General features: G+C 36.9%; 1 protein-coding gene across 1 annotated transcript in view; it reads left to right on the top strand.

The window, feature by feature from the left end:
• The window catches only part of CNTN6 (contactin 6), a 270,310-nt gene that overhangs the window by 235,310 nt on the left and 10,249 nt on the right, over positions 1-24,751 (top strand). Inside the window, 8 exon segments of the mRNA XM_045808106.2 lie at positions 8,656-8,831; positions 9,162-9,279; positions 10,110-10,268; positions 10,383-10,532; positions 13,703-13,773; positions 20,591-20,825; positions 20,938-21,053; positions 22,699-22,885. Of these exon segments, the coding sequence (XP_045664062.2) occupies positions 8,656-8,831; positions 9,162-9,279; positions 10,110-10,268; positions 10,383-10,532; positions 13,703-13,773; positions 20,591-20,825; positions 20,938-21,053; positions 22,699-22,885 (1,212 nt within the window).

Raw genomic sequence — 24,751 nt, 5'->3', positions numbered from 1 at the left:
AAGTTATTAGACAGGGGTTTCAAATAATTGTGATTAATATGTTAAAAAACAGATGACAAGATGGTGAATTTCAGGAGGGAAATGGCATGTATTAAAAACCGGTGGGACAGAGAAAAACAAATACCATGTGGAATCTAAAAAACAAAACAAAGGAACAAACAAAACAGAAACAGACTCATAAATACAGAGAATAAACTGGTGGTTACCAGAGGGGAGACAGATGGCGGGATGGACAAAATAGGTGAAGAGGATTAAGAGGTACAAACTTCCAGTTATAAAATCAGTAAGTCATGAAAATGAAAAGTGCAGCATAGGGAATATAGTCAGTAATATTTTAATAACTGTGCAGTGACAGCTGGTGACCTCATTTATTGTGGTGAGCATTGAGTAATGTATAGAATTGTCAAATCACTATGTTGTGCACCTGAAACGAAAATAATATTGTGTGTCAACTTGATTGCAATAAAAAAGGATCAACTGGAAGTCTACAACTGAAAAATACAAAAGCTAAAATTAAGAACAATATAGACTGATTTAATGCCAGATTAGATATGGCACAGAAAAGAATTCGTAAAATGGAGGATGTATGAATAGAAAATATCCAGACTGCCACGTGGAGAGAAAATACAATGGGGAAGACAAACAAAAAAGAACATAAGGAGTATATTTGATATGAATAGTTCCAACATATGTAGAAATTGTACTTCCAAAAGGAGTGGAGAAGGGAGAAAGAAAATGAGGGATGAGCAGTATTTGAGGAAATAATTGCCAGAGAGTAAAAAACAAAACAAAACAAAAAAAACCCAACTGAAAATGACCACAGCCATCCTATTAAGGGAATTATATGAGCCCTAATAAGGATAAACACAAAGGAAAGTTTAAATAAGCACATAGTAGTGAAACCAAAAGAAGAAAAGAAAATAAAACTATCCTGATAAAAAAGATAACATTACCTTTAAAAGAACAACAATAAGACTGGCAGTTGTGATAGCAACAGAAATAAGAAAATCCAGAAGACTGTGGAATGGCTTTTTTTAATGGGCTGAAAGACACTAGTGATGAGAATTCTCTTCCCAGCAAAAATATCCTCCTGAATGAATACAAAGTAGAGATGCTTTCACACAAACAAAATCTCCAAGATTCCATCACTATCAACTCCACACTAAAAGAAATGCTGATGATGTTCCTGACGACGTTCTTATAGTTAGAAAAACTATGATTCCCATATTGAAGCATGCAAATGGAAGAAGAAATTAACTTGGAGAGGGCTAGTATGTTAATAGGTACATTAAATTGAGGTTCTGAGGAATTAGGAAGAGGACCAAATTTAAAGTATTTATTTGTAGTCTTCGCAAATTAACTAGTGAGAGAAAATATCAGAGAATTTTGTCACCTGTTTGAAATGCTATTTATACACTAGTTTCCTTTATGTTGGTATCTTAGCAACATTTCCTATAATGTCATAGACAAATGAAGGCAGAATCCCATGTTTGTACAGAGTAAGAAAGGTTTGGTGATTTTATTCCTGTTTTGTCCGTTGTTTGAGAGAAGTTGGTAACTTCAGAAACACCTGAGAAGTTATTATTCTGAACAGTGACGCTGAAAGATTATTACTCACAGATGAAGGTTTCAACTGAGTTGAAGGTACAAAAGAAACAAATAAATAAAAAGGGACCAAAAAGAATATGTTCTGGATGGTCAGGAAAGGCCAATTACACATTGGATTGCCATCCCCTAGTTTCTAAAACTGTAGTTAGGGATCAAAATATGTAATAGTGTGTTTGGCCATTGATGCAAGGAACAAGTTTCATTTGTGTTTAACGAAATCATGCTAAACAATTCTGGCAGACGTTTTAATATCAGTTCTCATGTGTCCTGAGGACTCATAACTAAAGATGTGTTCTGGAAGCATCTTTGGCTATTATGACCATGTGAATTTGAGTAAGGCTATTCATCAAAAGCATTATATATCTTATTAAACCTTTCCTTCTACTTCTTAAGAATAGGATTTTTTAAAAATAATTTTTTAGAAGATTTTATTTATTTATTTGAAAGACAGGGAAAGAGAGAGAGAGACAGTGAGAGAGCACAAGCAGGGCTGGGGCAGAGGGAGAAGCAGACTCACCACTGAGCGGGGTGCCAGACATGGGGCTCAATCCCAGGACACGGGGATCATGACCTGAGCCAAAGGCAGATGCTTAACTGCTGAGCCACCCAGGTGCCCCAAGAATAAGTTTGTGATGTCAAGCTATTTTTATATGATTTGTATCTTACTAAAGGAGATTAAAAATGGAAATATTAAAATTCTGTAATTTTATGAACTTTTCATGAATGTTGGTCATTCGTATTTAGGATAATCTTCAAAAAGTGATATATCCTTATCATTTAGAAACTGAATGGAAAAGGTGCCTCCTTATTTTATATATAAATATTTACTGATTTCATCATTTTCTGTTTTTCTTTTATTAAGAATGACGAAGAGGAAAGTAGAAAAAATAGTGTAAGGAACTCCCATGAACCCATCAGTCAGGGTTGTTAATCATCAGCTCATATCCAGCTTTGTTTCATCCATACCCTCACCTACTACTTCCTCAACATCCACCCCAAATATCTAGAGGCAAATCACAGACATCATAATTTCATGTGTAAATATTTCATAACGTATCTTTAATAGAAGAGGGAATCTTTTTAACATAACAATAAAACTAGTTTTCTTATGTTACAAAATTAATAATTATTCCAGAATTAGAATTCAGATTACATGATTGTCTCATAAATATGTGTTTCAATATGTATATGTGTGCTAAATACATGCACATAAGCACATATCAATCTGTATGTGAATGTGTGTTAATCCTCTTCAACCATGACAGTCATATTTCCAAACATTGTTTTTCAGGATTTCTTATGTCCCAAATGTATTTCTTCTTTTAGAAGTCTGTTCATTGGGGCGCCTGGGTGGCACAGTGGTTAAGCGTCTGCCTTGGCTCAGGGTGTGATCCCGGCGTTATGGGATCGAGCCCCACATCAGGCTCCTCTGCTATGAGCCTGCTTCTTCCTCTCTCACTCCCCCTGCTTGTGTTCCCTCTCTTGCTGGCTATCTCTATCTCCGTCGAATAAATAAATAAAATCTTAAAAAAAAAAAAGTCTATTTATTTGAGAGAGATAACGCATGCACAATGCATGCACTTGCATGAGTGGGGTGAAAAGCAGAGGGAGAAAGAATTTTAAGCAGACTCCCCTCTGAGTGCAGAACCCGACTTGGGACTTGATATCACGACCCTGAGATCATGACCTGAGCCGAAATCAAGAGTCGGACTCTCCACCAACTGGACCACCCAGGTGCCCCTTTTATATCCCAAGATGTAATAAGAGGTGTTACCTGGATTAAAACTGTTCCATATCTAGTAAGTGTAGGAAGCCTATATTAAATACACTTTAAGAAGTTTCTTTAATCCAGAATTTCTCAGTGCTTTTAATATGCTAAAATGTACTGTGAAACTCTAAAAGCAGATATGGTATACAGAATTAATTACAGTTAAATAAGCTCCAAAGTCCATTTTTGTGTATTTATTTTTGAAGCATTACTAACCAATGACATGTTACTCGATAGGACTTTTTTCTGGATCTAAAGCATTGGAGACTTTCTGACCACATATTTACGTAACTTGAATTTTTTTAAATAGAAATTTCAGATTCAAATTTCAAAACCTGAGGCAGTATTTCTCCAAGTATGGTCCCTGGACTAACTACATCAAAATCAGCTGAAAAAACGGCCTGTTAAAAATCCATATTCTCTGTTTCCCTCACAGACCTACTGAATCAGTATTTCTGGTAGGAGTCAAGGAATTCACATTTTTAACATGTTCTCTGAGAAGCTGTTATGCATGCTAAAACGTTTAAATTACTAGACTAGAATTTCTACAAATACTTACGGAATTTGCAAGAAGAATGAAATGATACAGAATGAAAAGGAACAACTCTCTCTATTTTGTTTTAAGAGAAAGAGGCTTAAAGAATTTCAGAGTTTCACAGATGATAGAGTCTACCACAGTCGACTTCTTTCCTTTTTAATTTGTTATAATTCAGGCCGTAATGATCTTACTTATCCGTAAGAACCAAGGAGTGCTTCAGTGTTAATCACGAGCTTCACGTTATTACACCTACTCTACTGATATATATGGACTCCCAGGAAAGGAGTAGAGTAAATGTGTGTATATACATCCCTCTGATCCCTGAGACTGATTTGAATGGTTTGAAAAAAAAAAATCTCTGATATTAGAGTTTCTTAAGAGTTTAAGTGTTCGCACAGGAGGACTCATTAATGAACTAAAGCATAGTCCTTGTTCTTTTCCTAAAATAGCATCGAAGATTCTGTATATTTCTGCTGCACAAGAACCGCTCTCCCATTCTCCACAAGTGTGATTTTTGTCTCTGTGGGGTATCCACTTGGAATTCTGAGCCCGGAGCTGTGCGTGGTTGTAGAAGAGAACGCTTTAGGGTAGCAGTCAGCAACCTTGTGGCTCTTGCCGAGCCACCTACACAGGATTAGGACAGGTCTGCGTGTGGTGTGACGAGAGGATACAGTAGTTAAAAGATTCCTTGTCCAAGCACCCCCTCACCCACACAATACTCACAGGGAACTATGCTCAGATAATCATGCATCGCCTTCTTTTGGATAAAATGTCAATTCTCATAGAAGCCTTTTCTTTTCATGTATGATCTGTTTTTTCACCCTGCATATACTGGTATGTCCTCATACCATTGCCTCTGCTTCATACTTCCAATGCTTCCCATTTTCCGTCAGCAAAAAGAATACATTCCTTAACATGTCATCCAGGACCGGCTTCCTTGGTGTGCAACTCAGTCACATAGGACCCTGTGCTGAGAAATGCCTCGTTTTGGTGTGTCGCCCCGATGTCACTGTCTTGAGATTCGTAGTCCTCTTGTCTCTGATGTTGTCCTTTGTCAGTGAAGTCCGATGGGACCGCAGAGCATGCCTGTGAGGAGAGGAAATTCACTGCATGGTAACAGGTGCACCTCCTTATGGTGCAGCAGCAGCCGCCCGCGTGCAAACAGGCTCAGGCCTGTTCGCCAAGCAGACCGCGTCCACGCGAGAGTCGGTACCGTGTACACCCCCGTACCTCATGGCACTCAGGAGTGCTGAGGACTCGAGAAGGTGGGCGCAGCAGGACCTGGGCCCAGACTGGTGGAGGTGAGGGTCACAGCAGCCGCAGAAGCTTCAGTGGCCAGCTGCAAGGGCCTCAGGAGAACAAGGGACTCAGAAAGCAGTCAGTGCTGGGATCCAAAGTGAGGGGTCGGTCCACTTGCCTGTCTGCCCACAGAGCCTGTCCGTAGGATCTGTGTGACATTTGCAGAAATACTAACTCTTCAACCTGAGCACCAGGACAGGAACTGCCAGGGTTCAAGCAGTAAAGTTTGTCAGGAAAGACATACAAAATAAAGGCCTGCACGTGAGCATGGCAACAAGGCATATCACAGAGTTATTCACATTCTTCAAAGAGTTTAGCATACACGGTTTTAAAAATTTGTCCAACATTGCAACGCTAATATCCAGAGGCTTATAACAGAAATTAAATTTAAAGATTTTTCCACTCAATGGAAAAGAACACTATTTTTATATGAAGCTCCAGGTGAACCAATTATTAACGAGTGTTTCCTTGTAATTGAAGATAAGGCAATAGAATGCATAAATAGGCATTTTGGATTATACACAAGTCATTAAAGCACTTTCGGTTTCTTGTGCAGTCTTCAGAAGTTACAGGGTATGTCAGAAGAACATTAAAGTTCCATTGTTTAAATTTACATTTAAAATTTAATTCAGACTTACACTAAATGGATTTGTTTGAAGAGTTAAATCTAGAAAAAAATTGTTCCGTGGAATTATCAGCTCTAGATGTTCTAAAATTTATAGTTCAAAATAATTTGTTAGAACTGTATTCCAATGTTGTCACATCCTATAAACTACTCTTTACAGTTGGGTAACAGTTATATCAACAGAAAGATCCTTTACAAAATCAAAAATTATTGAAAAATGTTTGTGATTTTACATTTGTCATGAGAATCTGATGCCAGTTATATCAATTGAAAATGAAGTTGCTTAAAACATGAATTCCCATACGTAAATTTACGGAAATGTGAGAAGAAGCTTAGAGCAAGCAAGTTATCACTTTAATAAAGCATTATTTAATGTATTATATAGAACTGACACCAAAAATATATTTTTTGCAATTTGCAAGCTTATGCTGTGACTCATGTATCACTATTCCCCTATTACATTTTATAAGTTATACATATACATTTCCAAAGCAAGTTGCTTTATATTTAGTATCTTTCATAGAACTTCTTTCTTTGTTTTTTGATCAAAGCACCCCACATTTCCATTTCACACTGTGACCCACAGATCATAAAGACATCTCAGGCTTTTAAGTCTTTACTGCGACTATCACCCAGCTTCCTATTTCCCATCTTCGCTCCTGTCTTATACCCCAGTACTAGGATTTCCAGTGAAACGATGGCTCTGCATCTACCATCCATGTTTCTTCTTCACACACACTCTTTGTAAATGCTCCTGCCTCTCGCCGACATAGGTATCCTTCCCCCACCTGCCAACTTTACCTAGCTAATTCCTGTTTACCTTTTACCCTCAGCCAAAACAACCCTTTTTCAATAAACTGACTCCTCAGGATCCCCCATTTTAATGGGGTCGTTTACTTCTAATATATGACACTTACCACAGCTGTAATTATATATCCATTCATATCATTTGATTAGTGTCAACTTCTCTCTTTAGACTTAAATCTCTCTGAAGGCAGGCACCGTATGATTTATACTTGATGTTTTTTTTTCCTCCTGACAGATGGCTGGAATTTGGTAGGTGCTCAGTAAATACTAGTTAATAAATGAATTAACTAGTAATGACATCTAAACATTACAAATTATAATGCAAATATTTCTTATTCATGAAGTGGTAGTCATTATTACTGTACTACCAATGAGCTATGTATGCAGGGAATGATTTATCTAACTTTGCTGCTTTGTGGGGCCATAAATGGAAGGAGTTGCTGTCATTTTTGATGTCTGAAAATTACTTTAATTGCATGATCTAAAACTTTAAGTCAGAGCAGTTTTGCGCTACCAACACATCCAATTAGCCGACTCATCCTCCCAAAAATGTAAATAAGACATTAGTGATACATTCTTTTTCCAAAAAACTAGAAAAATATTTTCTAGTTCTAAAAAGTGTTCTTGAAACCCTTACTCTGGGGGAGAGAAGTGAAGAAGGCTCAAAATTAGGAATGGATGTAGCCCACAAAATCATTCTTCAAGCTCTTCTCCAAAAATAATTAGAATAGAAAGTGTATGCATCTGATACAATAAAGGAAAGAGTATTTTTAAATTATGCAAACATAAAATATAAATAAATTACACGAACATAAGGATATACCTGATGTCTGTTGAGTTTGATTTTCTGTGTTATATGCAGAAATATAAAATGTGCCTTTATTTTTCCATGGCTCGCTTTATCAATATGTACCTTAAAACCCAAGATTATTGGTTTCTACGGGGTTAAACTTTATCTCACGAATGATCTTTAGAGAAAGAGATTTTCCAGGTTCTCATGTTGCGGTTTTGAAACTTCTTTATGTACGGTATTTTTTCAGTATAATTTACCCAAACCCCTAATTCTTAAATGTAAATTCCTTAAAATATTATTTTATTTTTGTAAGATAGTGCATATCTGAATCCAAATGTATGCCCAGGGCCTCTTTGTGGTTACTGAGTTTCCCCTTTCAGTCAATTCTTAGCCCTCTAAAATCGAAACTATTTATTTTGTTATAAAAAAATGTAGTCAGATAGGATCTATCACTATGAGTCCTTTTTAATCAGAGAGATATAGGACTCCCGAGTCCAACTAGAACATTTTTGGAAATGACCTTTGAAACTTTGGTCAGTGAAATGCTAGGACTTGTAGAACAGTGGTTGGCACTGTGACTGATGTTTCTAGAGGGAAGTGTTTTATGATAGATGTATAATTCTAGCCTTGCGAAATCTGGATAAGAGAGGGAAAACATACATCTCCATGTTGTGTCTTTAGATAAAATAGAAAATTATTACCACAGCTATGTCAGAAATAGGATAAATATTATATTCACAGTAGTAAATATACACTTATTATAAATCTCTATATAAACTATTGTAGTTAAGATCTTAAAAGCATCGTTTTTCCCATAGTATACAAAATTAACGCAGACTAGAGCTGCAACCAGTGTGTGGATTATAATGTTGCACCTAGAATTTCAGAATAAATTTAAAAAAAAATAAAAACTATGTGGTGCACTTTTCATGTATAGAATACTGTCTTTTGAAGTCCACAGTCTCTATCAACTATTCATTTTTATATAAAATATGAGTAAAACTATATCCTGACTTTTATGACAGGTAATAAGCTACACTGATTAATGCAGAAATATTTGAAAAAAGTAGAATAGAATTATTCATGCTGAATATAGTAGAACTCCAAGTTATAGTTATACAATTTCAAGCAATTGCAAAACCATGTAAAATATGTATTTTGTTGCCATATGTCAAGTTTCAAAAGCTTTTTATCATAATAATATTTTTTCTCAACAGAGAGGACTGTTATTACCATTCCACCTTCCAAAATGGATGTTACAGTTGGAGAGAGTATAGTCCTACCATGCCAGGTGTCCCATGACCCCTCCATTGAAGTTGTATTTATATGGTCTTTCAATGGAGATGTCATAGACTTAAAAAAAGGAGTGGCTCATTTTGAAAGGATCGGAGGAGTAAGTTGATTTTTAAGTACTTAATAAAATAAATCAAGTCTTTCACATGAATCAACATCTTTCCTAATTATTCTCCCCATACCTATTTGCATGGATAACCACTCTCTGTTTATGAAGCTGCATCTGTTTTTGTTTTATTTTGTTTTCTTTCATAGAAATGCTTGTGTTCTGGATGTAATTATAATAGGGGAGATAGGAAAACTACAATGATACTAGTATATCTCCTAATTTCAGAGTTGTCTCATATTTAATATTTATTCAGCTGTAAAAAACAATGGGACCTGCTGGGAATTACTATGTTTTTATCCCCCTTTCATTTTCTATCTGCAGGAATCCGTTGGGGATTTGATGATAAGGAATATTCAGTTAAATCATTCAGGAAAATATCTATGCACGGTAAAAACAACTCTAGAAAGTTTATCTGCTGTAGCTGATATCATTGTTAGAGGTAAGCATAGTGGTGGACATAAATGAGCACATTATTTATTCATAGCCAGCAATGTTAATATGTAAATGGTAGATCTTTGAGTAACCAACCACATCATGATAAAGAAGTGAGATAAAAATATAGATTTTTAAAAATTTTTCTAAACTTTAAGACTCCAGGGTATATGTAATGTGGATATAGATATTGAATTGAGTAGGTTTGTGTATTTATAAGGAATGGTCAGACTCAGCGTCCAGTGTCAGTCCCTAAAAGTTAGGCATGCCTTCTATTTATAATAAACCATTCTCATCAGAACAGGTCAAAGTCATATATTCCTATAGTTCTCCATATTAGCTGCATTTACTTGAGTTACCTTTTGAAAATGGAACATATGAAAGTTGTTTTCAGTTTTTGAGATTAGTTCCCTAATGGATGATAATGAACCAGTGCATGATTGGAATTTTCTTTCTTTCCTTTTTAAGAGGGAGGGGGGAGGGGCAGAAGAGGAGGGAGAGAATCTTAAGCAGGCTCCACACCTAGCACAGAGCCCAATGCAGGGCTCAGTCTCACAACCCTGAGATCATGACTTGAGCCGAAATCAAGAGTTGGTCGCTTAACCGACTGATCCACCCAGGCACCCCAGAATTTTCTAATCTTCAAAGGAAGATTTCTAAATTAGTCTCTCATCATGTAAACTGAATTAATAGGGCTTTATCTCAAATATTTTGCTAAAAGTACATTATGTTCAACATTGTATTTTCTAAGTATAACAGATAAAAATAAACTGCCCCATTCCAAATCAATGAATTTAATAATTTTCAATATAGTTATCATCGAACATGTTTTTCAAGGTCCACCAGGTCCCCCTGAGGATGTAAGAGTGGAACACATTTCCAGTACTACTTCTCAACTAAGCTGGAGACCAGGCTCAGATAATAATAGTCCCATTCAAATATTTACTGTTCAGGCTCGGACACCATTTTCTGTGGGTTGGCAGGCTGTTTCGACTGGTAAGTGACACCAGTGTTTTCGGGTGATTTTTCTAAAACAGATGTATTTGTTTGATTGTTTGATTGATGTTAAGTGGTGCCAGTTTTAATGCATAAGTGCCCCCCTATTTTTAGTTCCAGAAATTCTCAGTGGCAAGACGTACAATGCAACAGTGGTTGGTTTGAGTCCTTGGGTGGAATATGAATTTCGTGTCGTTGCTGGGAATAGCATTGGGATTGGAGAACCAAGTAAAGCATCAGAATTGTTAAGAACCAAAGCGTCAGGTGAGAAATTAATGTCTTCTAAACATGTGGAAGATCCTTTATGGCATAGTTCTTAAGACAAGTAAGAGGTATTTTTATGGGTATTTTGGGCCCCAAATCAGAGGCAGGAAACCAGCAGCTTTCATTTTCACATTTTTATGTACACAAAGCAAGGAGTATTTTCACCAAATATAAGTTCAATAGGAGATGATTACACCTAAGCAGGCACGTCAAAAATAAGAGTTTTTCAGAAGCTCTCCTCTCCTCTCATCTCATCAATTTTCTAGCCAAACTCCAACAGAGAATCTGTAGATTTGTACATGCAAATGAGTTACCGCTTGTTTCATTAAGTGTTGTAGCCAAGAATTAATTGAGACTCTGTAGGTGCAATCAGCCACACATTTCCATCTATTTCTCAACTCTGACCTAGTTGCAGCTTCATTGAGCAATAGTATAAATTCTTTCCCATGCAAATGAGGTAAATCCTAAGCTCATTTAACAGAAGCACTAATTGAGCATCAGTTGGTTCACTGAACAGCAAAATACAAGTGGAACCTGGCTCAGAAATCACCCCTTCTTAAGCTTTTTTTCAATGGATCCTCTTTGTTCTACTCCTAAACGTTACATCCAGGGTAACATTTGATTTGCTTGCTGCGTGCAGCTAACACAGTTCACATTCTTATTCAGTCATATAAATGAGGGATCACCCTGTTGTCACTAGCTTAGCTTTACAAGCACAAAGTACTTCAATTAAGCGTGCGCAACTGTCAGATGTCATTAAGGCTTGTTTCAAATTAAAGATAATGTAAGTATTTTTATTATAGGATCGGGACTGAAAAACAACATATTTGACAGTAAGATCTTAAATGAGATCATCCTAGAAGTTTAGAGCTGATAGGAGAGTCCTTCATTCTACAGAAGAGGAAAAGGAAGACCAGGATCCTAGCTGACTGTTTCAGAGTCAGGATTTGAACTCAGACCTTCAGACTTGGGCGCCAGCGTTCTCCATAACCATGGGTCTTAACCTAGATGAGCAAGAGATTGCCATAGGGAAATGTGTAAATGTAGAAAGTCCCAGGCCTTACCATAGAATGGCTGGAGGAGAATCTCCAAGGGTGGCCTATAGACTCGCTGTTAGCTTGAGTTTTAGGTTGTTTTTTGCGGCTGATTCACATCACGGTGTCTTTGGGCAGGGTTGACCCTAATTGTAAACTTTTACAGTAAAGCTTGTGCACTACCTCCTATTAACCACTAACACTCTTGTCTCAGTAGCGTGATGAGACTGGGCGTTCATCATAATTACCCATGGTTTCCAAATCAGACTGAAGTGTGTCCTTTTTTTTTTCTTGATAACTTTTTTTTTTAAGATTTTATTTATTTATTTGACAGAGACAGCAAGAGAGGGAACACAAGCAAGGGGAGTGTGAGAGGGAGAAGCAGGCTTCCTGCCGAGCAGGGAGCCGGATGCGGGCTCGATGCGGGGCTCGATCCCAGGACCCTGGGATCATGATCTGAGCCGAAGGCAGACGCTTAACGGCTGAGCTACCCAGGTGCCCCTCTTGGTAGCTTCTTAAAGACACTTCTCAATATGGTTTTAGGTTTAGTATGTTTCATTTGAAAAAGGAATGAAAAGAAGGAATTTTATTGCCCAGAATATTGGAAACTTTGTAGAGAGTAAAGTACAATTTAAAATAATTTCCTTATGTATCTACAATATTTTAATGGTCCTGGAAAAGTGTAGCTATAAGTTGTTGAGTACCAAAAACCCTGCAATTGTAGAACCCACATGGATTTATGTGTTTTTGGCCAAAAGCCATGAAAGACTTAGAAAATAGGGTGTAAACTAATGAATCATCGAGCCTTACATCGGAAACCGGGGATGTACTGTATGGTGACTAACATAATATAATAAAAAATCATTAAAAAAAAAAAAAGAAAAAGAAAATAGGGTGTAAGTACAAGACAATCTTTTAAATGCATTGTGAAGGTCAAAGCAGACAAAGGGCAAATTTGAATATGAAAATGGGTAATGCCTGATAAGTGCTATTATTAAAAAGAACAGTTAGACTATTTTATCACTATGTTGTTTATAAAGTTAAACATTTGTATCAAATGGCAATAATTAAAATAAATAGTCTGAATTTGGATGGTCTCCATAGTGGGAGAAAATTTTGAAATGGGCAATTAAATATTATATATTTTAATTCCTGCCTACCAGTCAGCAAACATACCCAGGCACTTCCATCCCCCACCTCTGGATCTTAATCAAAAATAATTACATATAAATTCAACCTTTAAAAAACGTATCATGCAGATATATCCATTATCACAGATTTAGGATGCATCTGCCATTATTTCGTGAAAAGGATTACATTTCAACACTTCCACATACATAAAGTAACACTCCAATCTGATTATATACTACAAGACCCACACATACAACTCTCATCAATTTTGTGATTTACCTCAAACTACTTACTATTCATCATACTAGTCCTCACAAGGGTATACATGAAGGGCATAATTGTTTTCTAATTCATAAAAATGATCAGGGTCTGGAATGTCCTACCACAGAGCCTTCGAGTCCTAGAGTTAAATGGAGAGAATCGCCTCTGTCACATTCTTGACAGGGGTCCCTCTTTTTAGCTGCCAAATGAAAGGTTAGAGGAAAAGTACTAAGAGAATGTGAGATCCAAACACAGAGTTATAATGATAAGAATTTATTTACTGACATATTTTAAGAATGCATTTTTAAACATTAAGCTCACTTGATGACTAAAAAAAAGAAAAATCATTTTAGTTTGTTTATTAAAAAAAGAATTAATAGACTGCCTCAGTAACTTGTTTACAGCACAACTGTATAATTAGGCACTAAATCAGCAGTGTCACTGTTACCATCTGAATGGAACATCATTTTGCCAATTAGTAGATGATGCATAATAATGTCAAATACACGATGTTACTCGATTTTTAATTAATTTTGGAACCAGGGTGCTCATGTATCAAACACAACTGTGTCCTCTCTCTTAGAAATTTGGATATGTGTAAACATAATTTATGTTCATTAAAAATGCAAGACTCTCACAATGTGCAGCATGAGATTTTGAAAGGTGAAATCTAAAAACAAAATTCTTCCTGATGAAGATGTACTTTAATAATTGCCATCCCACATTTCTCTTGGTTGCTTTCAGTCCCTGTTGTGGCACCAACAAACATCAATGGAGGTGGAGGAAGTCGGTCGGAACTCGTCATTACGTGGGAGGTAATTTTCTGTCCAACTGAGTTATTTTGAAAGGAAAAGATTTACCCGGCCAGGAAGAATACTGAAAAACAAAAAGATTTATTTGATCACTACTGAGAATATATAAAAATACATGGTATGAAAGACTCCTGATGATGAATTACTTAGAGGGGATATTAGAAACTTTTATTTGTACTAACATGAGGGAATGTAACTAACTGAACACAATTCTCTCCCCAAATACAAGAAAAACAACTTCAGGGTCTATTGAAGGTTTGTTAGTAGCATTTCAGTAGTGACTTGATGGACTAGACATTTTTGTATTTATTACTAATGAAACTATTCTCTTGCACACGAGTTAGACTCAGGAGAGTGCAGGTGGAAACAATTCCTTTCTTATCACTGTTCTTTAAACCCTTCCCTGCATCCAGACAAAAACTTGGACAGATGGCATAGCTTTTGTGGATCTTATTCTCGGAAATTAACATGTAGCCTCATTTCTATACTTATTAAAAATTTTAGCCTGGTTTATCATCATAAACCTTAAACTTTTCTCCAACCTAATGTTTGTCGTTTCCAGTAGCTTGGGCTTGCCTCAGCCTAAGGCTTCCACAGTGTGAAAGGGAATGTATAGTCAGTTCTCTATCTAGTCTCCATTCTGCTGTTGAATTTCACCTTCCCTACTCCCTGCGTTACCTCTTGCTCCTCCAGAGTTGTGGCGAGTTTGGGCTAAGAGAAGAGGAAGAGTACTGAAAAGGTCCCGATTTCTGGTACATTGGTAATTTGACTTTGGAGTACTCCAGAAGTGGCAAATGACCAGACACTGTTATTTTTTTTTAATAAGTGTTTAATTTTGATTCCAGTACAGTTAACATGCAGTGTTATATTAGTTGCAGGTGTACAGTGTAGTGAGCCAGCAATTTATACATTACTCAGTGCTCGTCATGATCCGTGAGCTCTTTAATCCCCATCACCTGTTTCACCCATCCCCCTACCCACTTCCCCTCTGGTAACCATCAGATGCTGTTGTATTATAGGGTAGTTGTTTTTTTGTTTGGTTTTGTTTTTTGGTTGAGGGGTGGGGCATCCAGGACATCCCTCACAGGGGACTTGGAGTTACAATTCCTTGGTGCAAGCCCAACTGGCTGCTGAAAAGACTCCTCAGTTCCCAGGGTCTGGTGGTCTATGTCCAGTTGTCTTTCTCTTCTGGATGATCTTTGTGGATAGAGTCCTTTCAGAGCTGCTCGGGGACTGTTCCCTTGCATTCACCCTCAGCAAACATACCTTTGTTCCATGTTCAGTGGGAGTATAGTGCGTGCCTGCTTAGCCTGTCTCTTCACTCTGCTACCATGTGTTGTCCAGATCTCTCTCTCCTTTAGAAGTTTCTCAGGCATTGTTAAAAGAACCTATCTGTCCCAGATTCCAGAGAGCACATACCTCTTCACTTGGTTAGGCAAAGGATGAGAAGTGGCCCCATTACTTTCCCTTGGTAGAGGGGTAGGAATGCACAGCTTTTTCTACAACTCTCTCAGAAGAAATATTTTCCTGCTATTCTTTCCCTAAAAAAATGAACACTCCTTTGATATACACTTGTCATAAAGGAGAGGCTAAATTTTGCCTATAAATGGTTTGATGTCTTTCTTTGGAATGCATATCATGTCATACCCTTGTTGTCAGCTTTGAGCCTCAGCTATAACTGATAAAAGAGCCTTTCCCTGTTTCATTGCCTGTGTACATGTTTTTAACATTTTGATAATAACTTTCATACTGCCAAAACATCCACTTCCTTGGACATTTTAATATTACACCTAAGAGCATGATGGCCATGGATGTTTTAATTAAAAATCACCCTAGCTGACACATACAAGGGAGGGTCTCATTGGGAGGCAGGGTGATTTTATCCCTCAGTAGACATTTTACAACGTCTGAGGACATGTTTGATTGTCACAACTAGGTTGGGAGAGAGTTGTGCTTGGGCCAAGGCCAGTGATGCTGCCCAACGTTGTACAATGCACAGGACAGCCCCCACCACAAGGAATTATCTGGCCCAAACTGTCAATAGTTCTGAGGTTTAGAAACACTGTTGTTGAGTAAGAGTACTTCATTGTATCTATAAATGATTTTGCAGTAGTAAAAGGTTCATTTTATTCCTTACAAAATTCCATTAAAGATGGAGAGAGAGAGTGGTAGTAGTAGCAAACCCTTTTTATCTGTGAGTAAACTCAGGCACAGAGATGTTGTTTTCTCAAGGTTGTAAATGACAGAGCCAAAAACCAGGTGTAGCTACTCTAAAAGTCATCCTTTCTTCTGGACATCTAGTTTCACATAGACATTGTGAGCCCAGCACAGTGCCTGGAATGTGGCGTGGCCTTCCTGAGTACCTGTTGGATGGGTGGGTGGTACTGAGAGAGAAGAGACTCTCCAAGGCCTGAGGGAGAGGGGACTACACTTGCAGAGCGCTTACAGGGCTTCTGTGCTGCACTGGGCATTTCATGTCATTCAGTCCTCACACCAGTGCTAGGAGATGGGTTATGCCACTTTCAGACAAGAAAACAGAGGTTTAGAAATATGATATGGGGGACTCCTGGGTGACTCAGTTAAGCATCTGACTCTTGATTTCAGCCCAGGTCATAAACTGAGGGTCGTGGGATCAAACCCCACAACCGACTCCGCACTCAGTGTGAGCCTGCTTGAGATTCTCTCATCCTCTCCCTTTGCCCCTCCATGTCCCCGCTCACACTCTCTGCTCTCTAAAATGAATAAATAAATCTTAAAAAAAAAGAGAAAGAAATGTGATATGGGTGGTGGGCAGTGGAGCATTTGAAACAGGGCTCTTGCTCCATGCTCTCTTACTATGTCCTAAATTTGAATTCCACATGTCCCTACCTGATGTCATGGTTCAGGGTGGGCAAGAGTCCCTATATATCTGCCTTAAACAGTAAGTTAATCAAATTATTCCTGTCCTGTGAACACATTTCCCACAAAATTAGTGACTCCCACATGAGCCTACAGAGGTTTGCTTTAGTGTGATGGTAAGTAGGTTATTTGGGCTTCAATATTCTTTGAAGGCCAAATAAGCATTTCGTCATAGTGTATAGGGAATTTTGCCTGACTTCCTGCATTATTTTTTCTCCTCTAAGTTCAGAAATTACTACAGATTGGTAAATAATTGTTTTTATATATTCAATATATGAGAGGAATGGGAAATCCTGTGTATACTATTCTTAAATAGAAAGGATATAAGTTACAAAAATACACACACACACACACACACACACATATATATATATAATGGAAAAATACATATCATATTTGGGCATATAATGTCCTTTTCTTTAAAGCAAGTTTCATCAAACCATCACCTATGGGCCAAACCTGGCCTGCTCCCTATTTTCATACGCAAATTCCCCTACTGCCACACCAATCCTCTCAGGTGTAAGATGTTGCTGCTTTCATGCTGTTGCAAAAGACCATATGTCTCCCATTGCTTAAAATAGTTACTATATGGCCTTTACAGAAAATATTTGTTGGCCTCTATATTAAAAAAAAAATTAAGTCAAAGTCATTTGCTCTGTGTTTTTTCTTGGGGTATCAGATAGATAGATACTTGCAGAAATCACATTAATGGGTGCAATTTCCCATGTGTCATTCACATTTGGCATCACATACATGCAGTTACTGAGCCAAATCCTTCTGATGCCCAAACTTCTTTAAGGAATAGGTTATGTATATTTAGAAGGCGACGCATACATTAGTTCAAGCCACCAGAAGGCATTTAGGAACTCTTTCAATTCAATGAAGAAGAGCTACTCTGTTCCAAGCAGTGGGGGTACAAAAATAAATTTTAAAAAGGTCTGAATGTTCAGAGGCCAACAGGACAGGACAGTCTTAATCCAGCATAGAAGAAGGTCAGGAAAGGTACCACCCTAGCTCATCGGAACTATGTTTTGAAAAAGAAATTGGGAGTGGAGAGACCATTCCAGGCCAAAGTCACCACTGTTGTAGATGAAATAGTACCTGACGGGCTCTCAAAACTAATGCACAACCAATGACCATTCTAAATTCAGTGACAAAACACCATTATGGTTTATAAGTGACAGCTTTACTGGTCATCACAGATTGCTGTTCGTGTAAATACACCAATCTGCCTGAAATAAACATCCTCCTTGTGTTTTCTCCAGTGCCAAAGTATTGTGTATTTTGTGTTTGTTTATCTGTTTTGGTTTGTTTTGTTCCCAGCAACCTAGACACGATATCCAACTTTTCAATGTAGTAAATGCCAGTTCCTTTTTAAGGGTATTTTTATTCACATCTTATCATAATTTATTCTCCCAGACACTCTCAAGTTTGAGATACTTGTGGTGAATATGCCATATAAAATATGATTTTAAGGTTAGGAATATAGGATAAGGTACTATAGAGTAAGAGATAAACACCTGTACTGGGAGTTGATATATATTTATCTATCATCTATCATCTATCTATCTATCTATCTATCTATCTATTTTTTTGTGAGGACTGGTCAGGAAAAGTATTCAGCCTTCTGGGCCACATTTTCTCTCACAGCTTCCAACCCTGCCATCATCCTCAAAAGCATCCACATATCATAGATAAATGAACAGTTGTGACTATGTTTGTTATTTCCAAAACCAGGCTGCAGACAAGATTTGGCTCTCAAGCCATAGTTTGCTGCCCTTGGTCTAGATTAAAAATTCTGTTCTTAGTCTTTACCAACTTTAATAGATTTTATACCAGAAGAATTTCTGAATTTCTTTTTTTCTACTGAATATTTCCTTTGCTTAAAGAAGGAGACTTTTGTCCTGACCATCTTAAACAGCTATATATATTTTTCCATCATTTTCCCCTCTGCACATGTGGGAAGAATAAAATGGAAGCCCTAAATAAGTATCTTCCCCTCCCCCCTTTCTAAACTACATATGTTGGACTCGGATCTTTCTTGAGGGAACATCATGAGAAACACTGATTGTACTTGACTAACAAAAACTAAAGTCCTTCACTTTCTCAGATGAGCTAAGCATCTTGATTAAATGTGAGATCAGAGAAGCAACAAAAACAAATCAAATGCTCTAGCAAGTAGCTTAAGTTCTCATAAATCCCTTCCATTCCACTAAAAATTAACACTTTTAATTCTGATCTCCCTGTGAAAGTGCTAATACAAGGAAACATTTTCTTTCCCCAGATTTCAGGACCTATATTTTTCTTTCTCTTTTCACTTTCTGTATTTGTTAGACTGTTCCACATGGCAAGAAACAGAGACCAGCTCAGGTCATCTCAGTTAATGGGGATTTATTTTAAAGCTATGTGGGAGGTAATGAGGATGAAAAGAAGTCTCAGTAACCAAGCAGGCAGGTCAAATGAAGAATTGGAACATCGTTCATCACTGTTCAGAGCACAGAAGCTCTAGTCTCTGGTGCCAGCTACTCTGGTAATTCAGCGCCTGCTCCAGTAGTCCCTCATGCTTGCACCTTGTTCTTCCTGTTTCTTTGACCTACAGCTTCCTACTTCATGAACAGCTCCATTCTGTCTCTTCTCTATGTGAGTTAGAGGCTTCCATTTTCTCATGCTCCTTCTGCTTCATTGTCCCTGCCGTATTCATTTTATGTTTTCTACTTATTGCCTACTCAAGGTTTATCTAGGATTGTCCCCACCTGTGTTTGCTATTCAAACTCTGTAGGAGAGAGGAATTGATGGGGTCTGTCAGTTACCCTAGACCATGAAGATTTGGTACCAGGACACCTCATAGATAATGATTAAGATGGGACCGTTGATTCTGGTGCCCATTGCTGGGTAAGCAGGTGTGGTCCAAGTCTCAGGATAATTTGGTACAGTTAATGGATATGTATGGGTAAAGGAAAACCTCAGAAAAGGAGTTGTAGGCAGGTGGGACTCAAGCATTAATGTCCTATCAGGTATGCCTTTATTAATCTATCAAAATATTTGAAAAAGAAAAGAAAAACATTTTTCTTTTTAAAAAACCCTAAATTTTCATAGATTTTTAAATACAATTTTCTTACAAACAAGTGGAATATTTGTCTAAATTCAAGCATAAGTTCAGTTTTGTGTGCTTATTTTATGTGATAATTTATAATGTATAATATCTGTAGAGCTCTGGGGACCTTGTGTCTATTTTTGTTTTGTAATTTTAATAATAATAAGTTAAGGTTTTAAATGAATCTTACAGAATTTGGTCTCTGTGGGAATAAGAAAAATTTTTTTGCTTTGTTTTTTAAAAAATGTCAGGAAAAGTGCACGCTGATGTTACTACTAATGAAAATGTATGTTAAAAAATACTGGGAGGTCTTTCATGCTTTTGTGTTTGAGTAATAGTCTATATGTCTTAAAGCAAATATTACATAGTAGTTATATTATCTGTGTCTTAAAAGAATTTGTTGAAAATTTTATGAAAAGAAAATATAGCTAGCCTTGAAATAGTTAATAAGTTAATTTTGTGCTGAGTTTAAAAATTCATATCCAAATTATGTTTTAACTTATAAAATCTTGCAATCTTCTAAACCATTTTTATTACATTTTATTATTGCAACTTAATGAATAATCATGGAAAGAGATATAAACATGTAAAACCTGTTTTACATTTCCATTTAAATTTTTCATTTATTTATCTGAATATCTTTAATTGGGATCATTTTCCTAATTGGCATTCCAAATAAAAGTATTATTATTTTTTCAATGTTTCATTAAACAGGGCTAATATCCATGTTTGTCTACATTAAAAGAAATGCCAACTAATCAATAAAAATTATAATAGCTCTATAAAATATTTTTGTAAATACTCAGTAATTGATCACTTCTGCTCAAGTCAATTCCAGAAGAACTACAGAACGGAGAGGAATTTGGATACATCATCATGTTGCGGCCAGTTGGCTCAACAGCCTGGACCAAGGAAAGGGTACCATCTGTAGAATCATCAAGGTTTGTTTACAGAAATGAAAGCATCACCCCCCTCTCTCCCTTTGAAGTCAAAGTGGGTGTATATAATAATGAAGGAGAAGGATCTCTGAGTACTGTGTCCATTGTCTACTCTGGGGAAGATGGTAAGTTGTCATCAGCCTTGGAATAGTTGTACTCGGGCATATATGCATATTTCGCATTTATTTTCCATGAAGCACTCTTCTGAAAATGATTGTGTCTTTTTTTAAATGACAGAACCTCAACTGGCCCCAAGGGGAACTTCTGTCCAGAGTTTTTCTGCTTCGGAAATGGAGGTTTCATGGAATGCTATTGCCTGGAATAGAAACACTGGAAGAGTGCTGGGCTACGAGGTAATCCACATTAATTTCACTTTCCCTTGTGAATATGCCAGCTAACCACACAAGTCTTCTTCAGCAGCCCTATACTACTAACATAGTTCTTAGCATATAATATTGTATGTCCATAGGTATCGAGGGGGATAAGCAAAGGGGATCTTTCTAGGTGATCTCAGGCAAACAGATTAAAAATGGTAGCCATTTTTAAGATGACCAAGTGATTATCTTATTTACTTATTCAAATTACCATCATATTTGTGTCTTGGGGAATAATAAATGTCTAATCCTCAACAATCTTAAACCATAGAAGAATTTTACTGAGAAAGCTGTCTTTGAATTGGAGTGTGACTTGAATAGATGTAGTCATGCTGGAAAAGGCAGTCAAGTGCTAAGAAAAAAAACCTTGATTCTCCTTAATCAGTCCTTTATAGTCTGTTTAGAATGCAGTAAATCACATTCATGGGCCTTAACTCTCACAAAGTCAAGTGATGAGACTTATTAATTACTTATTATTCTTTAACTTGCAAATTCAGTGATTCCTCAAATGGATAATACATTTATTTTATTTTAGAGTTAGAATAAAAATACAGTTCTAAACTTTTTAATTTTGCCTTGTTTGTTGTTTTTAATGCAACTTCTGATCCAAAAAGAAAGAAAGAAAAAAAAAAAAGAAAGTTCTATTCATACGGTAGGTCTGTCTTCCTACTGTAATCCTGAAATGGCTTACCTCTTATCTGCATCCTATTTATTTCTGAAATCTCATCTCTAGTCTCCTCTTTTCTCTGAACGCTTCTCCAGATCACGCCCTGATATTGTCTTTCTTCATCCCTGATATTGTCTTTCTTCAAATTCCCAGAGCACTTTTTTTTTTTTTTTTACAATATCACTTCTTTGGAATGCATCCTCTGCTTTTTGTTTACCTATGTATTCTAACCTCTTAATTAGATTATAAGGGAATCCTAGACAGGCACCAGGCTTTATTCTCTTTTGTCTTTTTCTATGTGTCTAAGTCGGTACTAACGTATAGGAAGAGCTTGGTGTAAGTTGAATTATTAATTAACCTGTCATTCAAAGATCTCTGGAGTAAAACATCATAACCAAAGTCCTTGATTGATGGTATGAATCTTGCTTTGGTCCAAGTTATTATATACCCTTTGTTAAAGCTAATAACCTTTAGGTAGCTCATGAAATACTTTCTGTTGGTATTCCTTTTTTTTTCTTTAAAGATTTTATTTATTTATTTTATTTGATTGGGGAGGGGCAGAGGGAGAGGAACAGAGGAACAGAGGAAAATCCCAAGTAGAGACTGCATTGAGTGCAGAGCCCAACATGGGGTTCAATCTCAAGACCCCAAGATCACAACCCAGGCCGAAATCAAGTGTCTGGCACTTAACTGACTGAGCCACCCAGGTGCCCCACTTTATTTCGGTATTCTAACACAGCTCTAGGTTCTCTAATTTCCATTGTGAATTTATATTTTTAAATTTCCTCCCTATAAATATTAGACTTTGATTATTTTGTTGTTGTTGTTCTTGTTGTTGTATAACCATTATAATTAGAAAATATTCTTCAATTTTGTTCCTGTTTCTTCTCATACCCTACCATGGTTGATAGTTACTGAGAAATAATGAAGTATTTGTTCTTTGTTTTTAATGATCAGGTATTATACTGGACAGATGACTCCAAAGAATCCATGATTGGGAAAATTAGAGTCAGTGGGAATGTCACAACCAAAAACATCACAGGGCTGAAAGCCAATACCATCTACTTTGCTTCCGTGAGAGCTTACAACACTGCTGGAGCAGGGCCCTCAAGCCCCCCAGTCAATGTTACCACCAAAAAGTCTCGTAAGTATGCATCCCACAACAAGGACCAAGATTCATCTATAAATAGAAACATATTTGGTCAGTCTCCATTTCATTCCTCCCACCTCATCATTTTACTGATAGCTTTGTTTGGCTAGTTTGTCCTTTAAATATGGACGATTGTTGAAACTTTCTGGTAATGATGAAAAGAAACCATTTTGATCTTTTTGAAATTCCAAAAGAGAAAATATTCCGAGTATATACAGAAGAGTGTAATGTTAAAAGCATAGGTTCTGATGCCCTCGCCCAACCTGAGTTCAAAACCTGACCTCTCATCCTTGGATTGTTGGGTGGTTATTTAAACTTTCAGGGTCTCAATATCCTCACCTGGAAAATGAGAGAAAAATAGTACCTGTTTCCTCATAGAGCTCTCTTCGATACTGAAAGACATAAAGTATCTGGTACATCCTTTAGAAAATGCTAAGTATTAGACTTACTCTGAGGTAATCCTAGCACTGCCAGATGTCTAGATCTTTCTTTATAAAATAGCTTATCACTGCAGGGTACTTGGAAATCCCTCAAATTTAAGAATTAACTCTTCTGCTTCTTTTTAACTCCCTTAATAGTCAGCCAGCTATCTTTTACATAGGCTAGGCCTACTGAATAAAGGAGGAATAGTGGATTGTTGCTGTGTTTACCCTATGAGTGAGTCTGGCATCACACAAATATTCTATAATATGAAGCACAGTGATCAAATATGATGTAGCAATAGCTGCCATATGTACTTTTTATGATTGTATAGTATTTGTATGTTCTAGATGAACATCAACTATTTGTGCTCACAGGCTTTTAAAAACGCTTTCTTTGGTCTGTGAACCTTGATGAGAAAGAGGATTCAAACAAAGTTGCTGAATTTTGAAAAACAGTTCAAACATTATATAGTTCAAATATAGTTGCTGAATTTCGAGAAGGACTAAATGGATGCACAGGAAAAGTATAGCTTGCTTTTGAATGCAGTATTCTTTTTTCTCCTGCGTATTGAAAAAGAATAGGTGGTAAAACATTGTTTGAAAATCAAGTGATATAAAGTTTTTTTCCCATATACATAATATTTGTCCTATCCAAGAAGAACTTAGAAATCATCTCAGTTATTAAGCCTTTGATTATAGAATACATGATCCACTTCTGTCCACATCACCAGGCCAGCAGCCAAAAAGACCTGTGTTCTAATTCTGGATACATCACAGACTCATGACCTGAAATAGGACAAGACATTCCATTTTTTCTTCTTTAATTTTCTTGTCTGCTAAGTAAAAATTCTCTCTGCCCTCACTCCTTTCCCAAATCATTGGTGAGGCACAAATGAGGTACTGATTATAGGAGCACCTTGGAAAATACAAAGTTTCTTGCTAAGAAAGAAATAAACAGATCAACAAAAAGCCTCTGGAATCAGTCCATTTCAAAGGCAGAGTATATGCAACCAACAATTCGTAACCCAGATCTCTTCCAGTCCACCCAGTTGGAAAGAAATTGGGTCATGGGTGATCCTCAAGACCTGACTAGCTACAAATATAGTTCTGTTCCTCTTCCTGTTTTATCCCATGCTGACCAAATCAGTGAAGCCATTGCCATATGCTGGTATGAATGATTTGCTTCTGGAGTCCCTCTGGAGTCTGGCCTCTTCCAGCTAATCTGCAAATCTGGATGGAAATTTCCAGTCATTCAGTGGTTTTAAGATTGTCCAGGCATTTCATTCTAGCTGATTGAGACATGCCAAACACAAAACATGCTGTGTGTCATTCAGTTTCTATCTCAGGCAAAAGCAAGGATGATTAGAAATGTGTAAAGACAGTATTTAAAAAAACCTCACAGATTTGTGTTGTGATAAATGGACAGACGTGATAGTGC

This window comes from Ursus americanus, chromosome 14 (genome assembly GCF_024610735.1).
Source record: "Ursus americanus isolate L20-20 chromosome 14, mUrsAme1.1.p, whole genome shotgun sequence".
In the NCBI taxonomy this organism is placed as follows: Eukaryota; Metazoa; Chordata; class Mammalia; order Carnivora; family Ursidae; genus Ursus; species Ursus americanus.
Note: the sequence above shows the minus strand (reverse complement) of the source record. Positions and strands in the feature narration are given on the sequence as shown.